This window comes from Heterocephalus glaber, unplaced genomic scaffold (assembly GCF_053883595.1).
Source record: "Heterocephalus glaber isolate CG9 unplaced genomic scaffold, H.glaber_assembly_v1.0 deba00001564, whole genome shotgun sequence".
NCBI lineage: Eukaryota > Metazoa > Chordata > Mammalia > Rodentia > Bathyergidae > Heterocephalus > Heterocephalus glaber.
This window is the reverse complement of record NW_028258351.1, coordinates 3,534,392-3,549,466: the sequence shown is the minus strand read 5'-3', so window position 1 is coordinate 3,549,466 and position 15,075 is coordinate 3,534,392. Positions and strand designations below refer to the sequence as shown.

At 45.7% G+C, this 15,075-nt stretch overlaps 1 protein-coding gene across 5 annotated transcripts in view; it reads right to left on the bottom strand.

The window, feature by feature from the left end:
* Znhit3 (zinc finger HIT-type containing 3) overlaps window positions 1-15,075 on the bottom strand; it is a 38,183-nt gene that overhangs the window by 5,631 nt on the left and 17,477 nt on the right. Inside the window, exons 2-6 of one of the 5 annotated variants that reach the window (XM_087191459.1) lie at window positions 12,536-12,632; window positions 11,355-11,492; window positions 5,466-5,532; window positions 1,453-1,819; window positions 1,272-1,303 (exon numbers count right to left, since the gene is read on the bottom strand). In XM_087191459.1, the coding sequence (XP_087047585.1) occupies window positions 1,272-1,303; window positions 1,453-1,538 (118 nt within the window). In that variant the 5' untranslated portion in view covers window positions 1,539-1,819; window positions 5,466-5,532; window positions 11,355-11,492; window positions 12,536-12,632. Of the gene's footprint in view, window positions 1-1,271; window positions 1,304-1,452; window positions 2,148-5,465; window positions 5,533-6,337; window positions 6,423-11,354; window positions 11,493-12,535; window positions 12,633-15,075 lie in introns of those variants that run through there. The other 4 variants (XM_087191460.1, XM_087191462.1, XM_087191461.1 and 1 more) reach the window with 4 other exon arrangements.

Genomic DNA, 15,075 nt, shown 5'->3' with positions numbered 1-15,075 from the left:
AAGATTGAGAAACATCTGGCCTGGTGGTTCAGGGCTATAATCTCAACATTCTGGGAGGCTGAGTCAGGAGGATCACAAGTTCAAGCCCAGTGTGGGCAACTTAGCAACTCCAGGGTCCCTTGTCTCAAAATAAATTTTTTTTAAATGGGCTAGGGATGTAGCTCAGTTTGAAGGCCCTGAGTTCAATTTCCAGTTAAAAAAGAAAAGAAAATTCTTGTTAGAAATAATGTTTGGGGGCTTTGTTTCTTTTGGTGTTGGAAATCAAATCTAGAGCCTCAGATGCTAGGCAAGTGCTCTCCTACTGAGCTAACATCCTACATCCTAGCCGTAATTAATATTCAAAGGGGAAAATGACCCAAATACAAAGAAGCAACCACACAGTGCTAGATTTCCTAAAAGTACACATCAGTTTCTTAGTCACACATCTTAAAGATACAGTATTAACAGATTTGTTCAATGCATACACAATAGATTATTTGTGGATGCACAGATAAATAGTACTTCTTTATAACTGTACCAAAAAAACGTGTTCAGGTACACAGGACTTGAGTAGGCTTTTTTCTCTTAATTGGTGGAAGATTTTTCTCTTTATTATAAGCAAATCTACCTCACTGTTTCTAACAAGACATTACTGTATTTGAAAGAGACAAAACGTTCTAGTTACCTCCACCAAGGAAGCATCAAACAGTGAGGATCAGGCCAGACCCCTGAGATGAAGGAACAGCTAGGACAGACTTTTGCCTCAAAAGCAGTAGACCGATTTTCTTTAACTTAGAAAACGTTTAACCTGGCATGGTGGCGCACACCTGTAATCTCAAACTCTTGGAAGGCTGAAGCAGAAAGATCACCGTAAAATCGAGGCCAGCCTGGTGTACACAGTGAGTTCAAGGCCGGCCTGAACTACATAACGAGACCCTTTTTTTCAAAAAAGACAAGAAAAAGATTTATCTCAGTGTTGGAGGTTCAAGCAGTCAACTATTTCTACAGAAAAAAAACTACTGTGGCAGGTAGAAGGTTCTGATGAAAAACAAGAGAGCGTTCAGAGGTTCCGCACACCAGAGAAAGGTCCAGGACATCAGGAACGAGCAAGGCTCCCGGGCAGTGACCCGAGGCAAAAGCCGCTGGGCGGGCTGGGGAGATGTGACCCGACCAGGTGCACCGGGGTCGGAAGGAGGCGCAGCCTGAGGTCCAACTGCCCCAAACGGGGTGGGGCGTGGGGGCTGCCAAGCGCGGGGTAGGGACAGGGTGAGGCGGGGACGCCGGGTCCTTACCCTTGTGTTTCTTGAAGCAGGTCACGGAGCAGCTGTAACCGCAGAAAACACGGTCTGTCAGCCCAGATGGCCCTAGGGCGCCTCCCCCAACCCGCAACCCACAGCCCCAGCCCGGCCTCCACCCCGCCTCCACCCCGGCCGGATCCTCGCGCTTCCCACACCCATATCCCCCCCGCCTCACTAGCGCACGCGGCAAGCCGGACAGCGGTACTTGGAATTCTGCAAGCAGATCACGCAGACCACGGTGCTACAGCCCAGCGACGCCATAGTCCCACAAGACCGTTGGCTCCAAACGCGCCGCAGTCCCTCTCACGCCGCGGCGTCTGGCGCACGCCCTTTTCCTCCCGCTTCCCGAATCACGACCAATCAGCGCTCGTTATTCACTGGTAGTCAAAAGCAATAGAGTGATCCTGCTCATTGTTCCAGGACTCATAAGTAGAGCGTCGATACACTCGATGTGCACCTCCGGTTTTCTGATTAGGTCACGTAGGCGAAGAATTTGTTCTGTAGTGCTGTCCCTGCCATTTGCCACTTTCCAGATTTGTTTCCTTGAATGTAAAAAGAATGCATGAGACTCAATCTCCTTTACCTTTCGGCTCAGACTTTCTGAATCTTCCACTGATGTTGGGTTCTCCTGCCCATCTCATCTAGCAAATGGGAAGTTCAGACACTGGCTGAACTAGAATTGGGTGGATCATGTGGCACACAGGAACCTTTCCTTCCCAGACTGGGTCACTTTTCCTAGAGGAAAGAAAGACGTATTGAGGCGTGGTCACTGGCGACTGTTTAGTGAGTTCCAGCAGAGTCCTGCGCTGCCCAGAGGCTCAAGACCTCTGAGGTTCAGAAGATGCTCTGGGCTCCCCAGTAGTTTAAGACCTAGAATGAAAGCAGAATGGAAGAAAGAGGAGAAAAGACTAGTTCTTAGGGTTCTGCGGGTGCTAGCCTGCTCTGGCAGGTCCTGGAGAATGGGTGTTCCTTAAATATTGCCTCCAGGTTCCTCTTTCCCCTCACCCCAGCCCCAGCCCTAATGGGGCAGACAGACCAGAGAGCAGGTGAGTGACCTCTGACCCAAAGGTGGGGATCCTGGGCAGATGAGTCTGAATATATGGGCTATGATGGACCTTGAACACCCTCATGACTTAGTTATAGACAGTCTCCAAGATTGTACCAAAAGTCAAAACCAGAACTGAGACTAGGACTCAGTAACAACGACTTCCAGGCCAGCACACTTCCCACAACACACCAATAAATAACTCTCAAGACTAAATATATTACTTCTCCTAGGATTAACTGTTGTTGTCGCTGTTAGTTTTTGTTTTGTTGTTGCTGTTGTTGTTTTGGGTACCGGGGATCGAACTAGGGTCTTTGAGCTTGCGCAGCAGGCGGTGAAACCACTGAGCCAAATCCCTGACCCTGTTAGTTAGTTTTTGTTTTGAGGCAGGGTCTTGCTATGTAGTCCAGGCTGGCCTTGAACTCACAATTCTCCTGCCTCTATCTCCTTAAGGCTGAGATTATAGATAGCCTCTATCACATCCAGATACTCTATTTTCTTTTTTAAATTTTGTTTTGTTTTAGCCCTACTGGGGATTGACCCAGGGCCTTGTACAAGCTTGGCATGCACTCCACCTCTGGGCTACATCCCAGCCCTTTACAAATTTTTTAATTTTCTTTTATTTAATTTTTAATTTTTTAGGTACCAGGACAGAACTCAGGACCTTGCACTTGCGAGGCAGGTGGCGGGACCACTGAGCTAAATTCCTGGCCCACAATTTTTTAAATTTTAAGATAATGTCTTGCTAAGTTGCCCAAGCTGGCCTCAAGCTTCTGATCCTCCTACTTCCACTGCCTGGGTACTTGGGATTAAAATTGTGCACCACCATGCCTGACTAGAGTGATTGTTTCTTTGTTTGCTGTACTGGGGATTGAACCCAGGGCCCTTCCATTGAGCTACATCCCCAGCCACCCTCCTTTTTTGAGACAGGGTCTTGCTAAGTCACTAAGTTCCCCAGGCAGACCTGGAACTTGTGATTCTCCTGCCTAAGCCTCCCAGAGTGCTGCAATTACAGGCACGTGCCACCACACTCAGATATGTCATGGTTTCAGAGCCTTGCTGAAAAGCTCTGGGTGTAGCCCAGCCTAACCTCGGCTCCCACCTTACCTCTGCTTTGCCCTCTAAAGGCTTTCAGTCACCCTCACCTCCTTCTGTGTTGGCTGTTCAGCCTCCAAGATCCCTTCAATAATGGCATCCAAGGACTGTCTCTGTGTGCAGGGGTAGATCTGCTACAACCTAGGCAGTGGCTGGAGTTTTGCCTCAAACCCCTCCCTGGCTGTGTGACTTAGACGGGTCAGTTTGTTCCTCCCAGGTCCCTCATGTATTAGAAGGAATACTCAGATCTACGTGAGCTGCTGTAAGGGAGAGAGACCACTTTTTAAAAAATTTTTGTTGTTTAAAATGTTATTTCTGTGACACTTGGAAAGACTCTAATTCTCCTGGGTCTCCCTCCCATGAAAGCAGTTTCCAGGCCCCAGGCCACAAGAGGCAGGCACCCCACAGATCAGACAGGTCCAGAACACTTTTTCCATCTGCCTCTGTAGGCTACGACCCATGGTCCAGTGGAGGGTGAGTGATGTTCCCACTTTGGTGTCATGGACCACAGCACAGACGCTGTCCAGTCCCGGGTGCTGATCTACCCTTCCCTGCCTCCAGCCTCCACCCAGGATCCAATCAGAATCCAAGACCAGTCCACACTGACCGAATATCCGCCCCCCCCCCTTTTTGGGTACCAGGGATCGAACTCGGGTTCTTTCGCTTGCAAGGCAGGCAGCAGAACCACTGAGCTAAATCCCGGGCCCTTGACCCAATATTCCTGCAGCGTTCCTCAGATTCCTCCAGGGTTGCACCACAGCTGGCTTGAACCTGAAGCATCCCAGGAGCCCCATGCTTATCTGGGAAAGCTAATGACTTGTCCAGAACTGCACGTGAATCCTGTGTCCTCTGTGGCACCAGTAGAAATTCTCCCATCATGGAGCACGTGGCCACTGCCCGCTCCAGATTCGTCGTCTGACTTGCGTGCAAAGGCAGAGGCCAGGGAGAGTGCCCTTCCCTCTATTTCCAGAGACACTGACTCCCCCCTGCCTTCCCCTTGCATCCAAACCACCTTGACGCCCTGCCTACCACTGCACAGGTGATGCACATCCTCTGGGATGAAGAGGTCCCTCTCTCTGGCTGGGATGTCCCCAGCTCAGAGCGCTGTACCCCTCCTTCTCCAAGGTCCAGGAGAGGAGACGAGCTCAGCTGTGTCGGAAGACACCAAGAAGCGGAGCTCAGTGCCTCCGAGCAGTGGGCCGTTCAGAGAAGAAAGACAAAGGTAAGTGCAGGCGTGCAACTAGACGTCCACACTGAAGGGGCCGACCATGACAGCACCCTAGCTCTCTCTGGTCCCCCCACCAGTCCCGTCTTAGTGGCTACCTCGCTACTCCCCGGCGTCACAGCGCGGCGCAATGCGGGATCTGGAGAGGCAACGTACAGTAGCAATGGGGGTTTGCAGAGCTTCGGGTCCGGCAGGCGCTGTCCAGCGCGTTCAGATTGGCCGAGGCCGCCTGCAGACGCCCCTGGAGTGAGTTCCAGGCCGGCGCCAGGGGGCGCTGCAGGTCCGGGCCGGCCCAGGCCAGGTAGGCGTTGTACGGGAGGGGAATCCGGCTGAGAGCGCAGGGGAGATCCTGTCGACCCTATGGGCAGGGGTGCCCGCTGTGGGCGTGCCCAGTCTAGGGCTCCCAGACAGCCCAGGAGGGTGGCGCTCCAGTTCGGCCTGATCAAAGTGTAATCGTACTCCGGGGCCTTTGGGTTACTAACTAGGGCACAGTGCCCTGCCTTGTACCTTTCCAGGTGCCCCTGACAGGGTGGGGAGACCGACCTGATATCCCCACATGTGCCACAGGAATTGCCCTTATCACAAGCTGAGGTTGAGGAGCTTGTGTCCTACTGAAGCTCGGCTCCATTCTGCAGCGCTAACATCTCCGTCATCCCTGCTCAGGGCATGGCTGGGATGGACTCGGATCTCACTGCTTGCATCCGGTTCCACTCTGGTATACAAGAGTGAATGGTTCCCATATTAAAGCAAGTAAGGATGCTGGTGGGAGACCCGAGGTTCTACCAGAGTCACAAAATTATACCCATCCTCCAACTCCACCTACCTCAGACTTCAGAGAACTTCCGAACTACGAAGGGGACAGAATGACTGCATTCTCCACAGTCCTCAAACTGTTGGCAAAGCACAGACAACAGAGGTCACCACTGTTTCCTGAACATCTCAACCTTCTGCAGCTTACAATTCTACACAGATCTCCCATCTTACATCCCCTATGCTGTACAGAGATCCAAGGAGTCAGGGCTGCCAGTCCGATCCTCCAGGAAGACTAAAGATTCCTGGTGGAGCAGGAGTGGAGCCCACACGGCCCTCAAACCTCTAACTCTTCTCTACCTTCACATGGCAGAGACTCACAGGAACTCTGCTCAGAGAGGTGCAGGGAAGACAAACTGACATAAGGACTCCCCTTCCTCATCCTTTAAAACAAACTGGCCCTGATCCAGTTTGACTGGGGTCATCTACAAAGAGATGGCAGAGACTCAGAAGGTGGCCTTGTAAGGGCAGAGGATGGAGAGACTGAGTGACGTGCCACAAGCCAAGAAACACTGCAGAGACCAGAAGCCAGAAGACACAAGGATGGCTCATCCCAGGCCGGGAGGCTTGAAGAGACCACAGTCCTTCTAACACGTCTAACACTTCTAGTACCGACATCAAACCTCCAGAAGTATGAAAGAATATATTTCTGGTTTTTAAAACTAGCCAATTTAGGGCCAGGGATTTAGCTTGGTGGTTTTGCCACCTGCTGCGCAAAAGCAAGGCCCGGAGTTCAATCCCCAGTACAAAAAAACAAAACAAAACAAAAAAAACCTAGCCAATTTGTTGTACTTAGTTATGACAGCCATAGAGAAATAATGCAAATATATAATCAAATGTTCCACACACACACACACACACACGCACACACCCCCACACATGTACCTCTTAAAATTCATGGAAAGAGGGTGAGGGATTTAGCTCAGTGGCACCATGCCTGCCTCACAAGCACAAGGTCCTGAATTCAATCCTGGTTACAAAAAAAAATTCATGGAAAGAAAACACTCATTATAACTGAATTATTGGATTTCTAAAAATCTAATAAAATCACCAAAAGTGGAGACGTTAAAAAGAAAGAAATCTACCAGGTGTGGTGGTGTGCTCCTGTAATCCTGGCACTCATTGAGGCTGAGGCAGGAGGACTGCCAATAGTTTAAGGGCAGGCTGGACTACATAGTGAGACCCTGTCTCAAAAACAAAAAAGTCAATGGGCCAGGGATTTAGCTCAGTGGTTTCACCGCCTGCTGCGCAAGCGCAAGCACAAGGACCCAAGTTCGATCTCCGGTACCTAAAAAAAAAAAAAAAAAAGATGCAAACACTATCAACCCACTTGACCCAATTGATGTCTGTTTGTTGGTTTTGAGACAGAGTCTTGTGCTTAGCATGCACAAGACCTGGGCTTCAATCCTCAGCACACAAAATAATTTTTTTCAACAAATTTAAAAGAAACCAAACAAAGTATGTTCTCTGACCACAACTACATCAAAGTAGAAATCAATAACAGAAATATACCTGGAGTCTATCATAAGTTGCCATGATAGCCCGGGCTATGTTTCCCAGATGGAGTGTGTACTTTTATCTTTTCTCCCTCTCTCCCTCTCCCCCCCTCCCTCTCTCTCTCCCTCTCTCTCTTTTTCTATTTACTCAGTCTAAGCTTGCTCTGCAGAGCCAGTTTCTCTCCCACTCTTCATTTTTCCTTTCTTGAATAAACTTTGCCTCTGTTTTTTGCTCATTTCATTCAATTCTTTCCTCAAGGAAAGAAAAACCTGGAAAAATAAAAAAGAAATATATCTGGAAAATCCCCAGTTATTTGGAAACTGAAAAAGGTAGATTGAAATTTCTAAATTGAGGGAGAATTAACATCTCCTTCTTTTTAGTGGAATGATCTCTCCACTGATTCAGGTCTTCTTTTATGTCTGCCAAAAAAGCTTTATAATTTTCATAGAATTCTTGTATAGACCCTCATGGATCTCTTCCTAAAAGTTCTCATCCTCTAAATTCAGCTCAGAGTTTAATTTATTTGGTGAAGTCTTTCTTGACTTTCCCTCCAGGTTTTCTTTTTTTTTTTTTCTCCATTTACGGAAACAATATAATTCGGACAGATGCCTCTAACAGACTGTGATCTCTTTGGGGCTTTACCTCTGTGCCCTTCCTGTAGCTCATATTAACACTGGCTAAGTCAGTAGCCAGGGCCCCTCTGGGCCACATCTGAGAAGACAAATACAGGTCCAGTCTCAGCGCTGTCTCTGGGTTTCCTTATCTGGTCTTATGCCCCTAGCTGCTGGCTTGGGGGACCCTGAAGTCTTGGCACCGAAATAGAGGAGACACGGGCAGGACATTGGTGTCTCTTCTGGAGCAGTGCAACTCTGATACTGATGCAGCTGAGCACAAAAGAATCAAGGGCTGGGAGTGTAGCTCAGTGGTAGAGGGCATGTCTGGCATGCACAAGGCCCGGGTTCCATATCACAGAAGTAAGGGGGAAAAAAAGATCAGCCGCTCCTGCAAAAACCACACAGCCTGAGGAGAACAAAGGCGGGTAGGTAAGTAGCTAGGTCATTTGGTTGGTTTCAAATAAGCAAAAATAGGCCCAGGGATTTAGCTCAGTGGTTTCACTGCCTGCTGCACAAGCACAAGGACCCGAGTTCGATCCTTGATACCAAAAAAAAAAAAAAAAAAAAAAATACTATCAAATAAGCAAAAATAGGAGGGTTTTTTGTTTTGTTTTCTTTTGTTTTTTTGGTACCGGGGATCGAACTCTGCATCTTGCGCTTTCGAGGCAGGCGGCAGAAACACTGAACTAAATCCCCAGCCCTAGGAGGGATTTTGAAGAGAGTAAATGGAAAGGGAAGACTAGGAACAGCAATGGGAAAAGCTGGCTCCATTAAGGAGCAGAAGCCTTCAGCCTTGATCCCAGGCGGGCATGAGTTACATGGGTGATGTTGACAGTGCAGCCTGAAGCGTCGTTCAGGGGAGGAAACACGGGGCAGGAGGCAGAGGGAGAAAGGCCCTGGCTGAGAATGGGTGTTTGAGATGGGCCCTGCTAGCAGGTGCCTCCCCCAGCCACAGCTTTGGGGTGTCTCTCCTGCGCCTGCCTGGGCTGTCATTTCACCTGAGCGAGGCTCAGGCAGGAGGCTTCCTTTGGTCTGGGTCACCTCATTGCTGCTGGGGGCTCCTCAGAGCTTACTGTGGCAGTGGGTTTCATCCTGTCCATCCATCCATCCATCCGTCTGTCTAGAATTTCCTTAACATCTCTGGGTGTCATGGATGCACTGTTCCAGGCCATGCAAGAAGCCCCTCTGGTGCCACCAAAGAGGCACTGAAGATTCACAGCAAAAAGATGGGCCATTTCTGTCCTTTGAGAGACGTCCAGGTTGGGTTCAGGCAGTGGTGGTGATTTCTGCTGAGGCTGAAGCCCAGGGCATTCTGTTGGACAGGTTATTACAGAGCACCTAGTCACTGGCTGGCCTGTCACAGGGCTGGAGACTTTGAGGGTTGAGTGGATCTGGACAAGCAGCATAAAATTCAAGCTCCAGCCCCAAGGTGGGTGGAACACATAGTGTTCAAATACTGGGACACATGTTAAATTGGTGTCACTATTTATTGTCTGTCCCTACTTGGAGACCCTGACTGCCATCACATGCACATCGTGCCCACAGGCCTGGCACCCATGAAGATTGGAAATCCGCTGCTCACCCTCTCTTCTCCACACATGCATGGCCTTCCCCATCAGCGACACCTCTCACCACAGTGGCACATCTGGGTACACTTGTCGCTTTCATTGATACATTGCTGTCACTCAAAGTTCATAATTTATATTAGGGTTCATTCTTAGTGTTGCATTCTCTAGGTTTGCACAAATGTACAATGTCAAGTGTCTACCATTATACTATAATGAAGAATATCTCACTGCCCTAAAAATCTCTATGTTCCACCTATTCCTTCCTCTCCACCTACTTTTGGCATTCTCTGGTCTTTCTATTGTTCTCTAGCTTTGTCTTTTCCAGAATGTCTCTGAGTTGGAACCATACAGTATGCAGACTCTTCAGACTGCCTTCTCTCACTTAGTAACAGGAGGAGTTCAAGTTCCCTCCGTGCTTCCTCGTGGCTTGACTGCTCCCTTTTTTCACCCTAGGGTAAGCTTTTCTTTTCATTTCATCTCTTTTGTTTAGGACACTACTCCTTAAAGATAACTCACCAGCAGCTGATTTCCCAAATAGTAATAAAAAGAGGCTAGAGATTTACTATAAAATATAAATAATCTAAATATTTTCTTTGCATTGAATTACTGTACCAGCCACAAAGTTAAATTTAATCTGCTGTATAGAATTGTGGGGGTGGATTTACCTATTTATTTATTTAGACACTACTGGGAATCCAAACCCAGGATCTTGGGCATGCTAGGCAGGTACCCTACACTGAGCTCCACTCCCAGTTCCCAAATGTGATTTTTTAAGTGCTATCAAATACCTCAGCATGCCACACCGAGCACATTCTGAACTACCTGCTGTCCTGTCAGACCCCTCAGACAGGCCAGGCTTTCACAGCCTTCCGTCTCCTCACACCCTATTTCTTCTTCCTGGGATCCTTTGACTTCCCCTTGAATTAGCAAATTCCTGCTCTTGCATTAAGTCTTGGTTCAAGTTTTATTTATTTCAGGGAAACTTTCTGCAATGTTTGCTGTCGGGCAAAATTGAGCACATTACTTGGGCTCTATTTGCTTATTACTGAAGGACCCTAGTTAGCAAGACAGACTCCATATTGCTGCTTGACCCACCTGCCTGCCCTTTAGATGAACTCAGAAGGAGGAAACTTCAAAACCTCCTTCCCTTAGAAAGTCTCTTTAGATGTAGTGAAAGCATTCAGCTTCTCAACTAGGATTCCACAGAGACTCAAACCCTATGGGAAATAACTTGAGTGTCTATTTTCTCACTTTTCCCAACTAAGATACACAGCAATACCACTCCAGTGCATGCATATGGGACCATAATCCATTTCAGATAACATATATCCTGGGGCCCTGAGGTGACATCAGAATAGATATTAAGTAAAAGCCAGTTTCTTTGTTTTCCCTACTTCATTCTGATTTGCAAGTATCTCTGAAATCTGTGCCTTTCTCTGTATGCTCAAAGTCCCTCACCTTGACGAAGAAGATTCTCATCTCTTCTCTCTTGGACTACTTTCTAAGGATCAGACTCATTCTTTCTTATAGTACTTGCTACCATTGTAGCTTTTCAAAGGTGCAAATCTGATCACATCATTCTGCTAGGAGTGAAAGAATTTTTAATTTTAAGCATTTTTAATTGGGTATTAGATTTCTGAATACGAAATTTATACATCTATATGAACACATCTGTATGTTCCAGATTCTCTAATCGAAACATGAGGGAGATGGCAGCTATCTGAAAGGCTGGGAAATCTGGTGAATGTAAAGATGACTCTAAGGCCAAATCCAGCCCAGCCCATAGCCTGTTTCTGTAAATAAAGTTTTACTAGATCGCCATGCCCATGCATTTCCACAGTGACTCTATGGCTGCTTTTGTACTCTGATGACAGAGTTGGTAGTTGTGACAAAGACCAAAGGTATTTACCAGCCATCCCTTTTTATAGAAAGAGTGAGCCAATCCTTGCTCTTAACATTTGCGGATGAGGGTGCTTGACTTTGGAGATACAGCAAATGCTCATTTTTGTGGCTGTTACACTGCCTAGACCTCTTGGAAGCACAAGATGCTTTAACTGGCATCTTCAACAATCTTGGTAAATTTAAATTTACTACATTAAATGCCCTAATTGATACCAAATTCAAGGTGAGCTTTTGGAGCTGTAATGATGCCCCCATAGAAAACATGCATAGCAAGTTACTCAAAACAATCCACAACTTAAATCTAAGCAGACATAAATGTACCACAGCTGGTCGAGGAGCACTGGATTCTGACAGCTGCAGTTTGACGGGTGGTCGGCCATCATACTGAGGAAGTGGAGTTGGGTAGAGCACCGTGGGCATCTCTATGTTTAGTCCAGGGAGTCCATGAAACATGGTTTTCTAATAATGATGAATAAGGAAACATATACCAAACATAAGTCACAGAATTATTTACCATAATCTGGATCAGAACACAAACAGATGAATGTTTAAAAGACTACTGAGGAATAAAAATGGGACAGAAAATAGATGGCTTGAAGGCTGAGGGCTTAAAGAAGAGCTTAATCTCATTTAGCTTCCAGCTGGTTCTGCTTTAGCCACATCACAATAGGTCTGATTTTGTTTATTTAACTTAGCCAATCATTTTAATGCAACTATTTTATCTACCTATAATTTAAAAACTAATATATCACTTTTATTTTGTTTTCTATCTCCACATTTAGCTATCTGTCTCTATTTTATTAATGATTAACAGAATGGTATAGGAAAAAATTCAAATTTTAGTCAGGACAAAGCTAGACTCTCAAACATGGCATTGACTTGAGGCCAGTCAAATGCTTCTTCCTCCTTCCTAGCTGAACTGAAGAGAGCTGAGTCCCAGAGAGGCAATCTGACTTTCCCACTGCCTGGCTGGCTCAGAAGCTAGAGACAGTAGCCTGATGACAAGCATCTTCACGGGGCTGCCTATAATGGGGAGCAGCTTGCCAAAGAGAAGCCCTGCCTATTCTTTCAAAAATAAACAGGTAAGAGTAAATTCAAGATAATCTATAATTAAATTACTTACAAATCCTGTCTCACAACCTATTCCCGCCTAAGATTCAAAGATACTGTAATTTCAAAATTTTTTTTTTTTTTTTTGGTACCGGGGATTCAACTCGGGACCTTGTACTTGCAAGGCAGGCAGCGGAACCACTGAGCTAAATCCCCAGCCCCCAAAATTTTGACATATTTATTTAATCAAAGTTGTTTTCTGTTTTGAACTATGCCTGAATATGGACATTTTATTCTGTTTTCTTAAAAAAAAAAAATATATATATATATACACACACACATATATATATAAACTTTTACATTAAAGTTAGCCTCAGAGCAATTAGGTAAACTGGTTTCATGTCTGGAATTTAAACAGGAGAATTACTGATCAGGCAGGAAACGTGCCTTACCTTTAGAACAGCTAGAAGAGCTCCAAGTTCATCAGTCTGTGTCAGTCTTCCAACCGTTGAGAAGTGCTTGTATGCCCTTTAATGCATTCTGTAACAACTAGTGGGAAAAAGAATCTAAAGTTAGAAGGCAGAATAAAATTTGGTTATTAAGAAATCCAATTTTTGGCACCACTTAGGATAGAAGAGCAAAAAAAATCTCTAGATGATGAAAAACACTTTAGAAACATGATTGTGAGCCAGGTGCAGTGCCACTGAGCTAAATCCCTGGCACTGGTCAATTGAGGTTTATTTGGGGTTTTTTTGGCACCGGGGATCAAACTTGAGACCTTGCACTTGCACAGCAGGCGCCAGAACCACTGAGCTAAATATCCGGCCCCTCAATTGAGTTTCCATAAAGGTAAAAGGCAAATCAATGCAGAAAGGATTCTCTTTTCAACAAATGCTAAAAGTACCAGACACCAGATGCAAAATAAAACTCATTTCACACATTATATTAAAAGTAACTCAAAACAGCTCACAGATCTAAATGTAAAATTTTAAAACATAAAACTGGTGATCATAATTAGGCAAAGATTTCTTAGACACAATATCAAAAGCATAAGATACAACTGATAGGGGCAAGGGATGTAGCTCAGCAGCATAGTGCCTGTCTGATAAGCAAGAGGCCCTACGTTCAATTCTTGGTACCAAAAAAAAAAAAGATACAATTGATAAACTACACTTCATCAAAACTAAAAACGTGTCCAACATGGTGGCACATATTTGTAATTCCAGGACTCTAAGGGGCTGAGGCAGGATAACTGCAGGTTTGAGCCCAACTTGGGAAATTTAAGCGAGCAATTTCTATAGCATACTGGTTATCACATTTGCCTCACACACAAAAGGTCCCCAGTTCAAAACTAGATGGAAACATATTCATTTTCAATTATGCACAATGTACACTGACTTCTTAGTCTCTTGCTGACTGAGCCCATTCAAATCAATCCATAAATTGTACCCAACATGGCAAATTTAGTGACTTAGTGAGACCGTGTCCCAAATTAAAAAATGAAAATTGTATGGGCTGGGGATTTAGCTAAGTGGCGCCATGCCTGCCTCACAAGCACAAGGTCCTGAGTTCAAGCCCTGGTTCGAAATAGATAGATAGATAGATAAATAAATAAATAAATAAGAAAGATGTATGATGTAGCTCAGTTTGAAGGTCCTGGGTTCAATACCCAATATCAAATGCACATACACACACACACACACATACACACACACACAAATTTAAACTTAGCTGGGGGTACAACTCAGTGGTAGAGCACCTGCTTAGCATTCCAGAGGCCCTGGGTTCAATTCCCAGCATCAAAACACTAAAAACTGCTGTTCAAAAGACATTTTTAGAGAATGATAAGACAAAACCATTATAAACAGAAAATTCTGTAAGTCAAAAATGTATATAGAGGGCCGGGGATTTAGCTCAGTGGTTCTGGCACCTGCCTCACAAGTGCCAAGGTCTGGAGTTCAATCCCCAACACCAAAAAAAAAATGTATTTAGAGCTTGATGTGGTGGTGCATATCTGTAGTATCAGCACTCAGGATACTGAGGTAGGAAGATCACTGTGAGTTTGAGGCCAGCCTGGGCTGTGCAGTGAGTTCAAGGCCAGTCTGAACTACACAGTGAAACTCTATCTCAAAACACAAAACGAAACAAACAACAACAAAAATGCATTTAGAGGTTGGGCATGGTGGCACACACCTGTAATTCCAGCCTTCTGGAGTCTGAGGCAGGAAGATCTTACATTCAAAGCCATCCTAGGCTACATACAAGGCTAGGGTACATATCAAGTTTGAGGTCAGCTAAGACTGCATAGCAAAGCCCTATCTCAAAAAACCAAAACCAAAACCAAAAAACAAAATGCATTTAAGCCGGGTGTGGTAGCATACACATGCAATCCTAGCTATCTGGGATGCTGAAGTAGGAGAATTCCAAGTTTGAGGTCAGCCTGGGAAAAGTAGCAAGACCTTGTCTCAATAAAATTATAAAACCTCAGCAGTAGAGCACTTGCCTCAGGTACAAGAATCCTGGGTTTGATCCCAGTACAAACGCGTATGCATGGCACATAGACACAAGCACAGACACAGAAAGAGAGAGTTGTTGTTGGGGGAGGTCTGTCCTTGCAATTTAGTAAAGTAAATTTTCAGATAGCCTATGAATTCAGTTATCTGGAAGAATAGTCACTACATGTGGATACCCCAAAACAGAAATGCCTTCATGACTTCACATAACTTTCTTTCTACAAACAAAAAGCCAGAGTATAGGACCCTAAAGCTCTGGAGCAGTGATGTGAAACCCATAGCACACGTGTACCACTAAAAGCTCTAACAGGTTCACCATCACTGCCCTAGAAGCCACTACCTGGCTTATCTGGCCTGAGGCTACAATGAAGAGCCCTCGGGGAAAACTCATATCGCTATGAGTTTGAGCCCAACCTGGACTATGTAGTGAGTACCAGTCTGTACTACATAGCAAGATTCTATCTTTAAAAACCAAACCA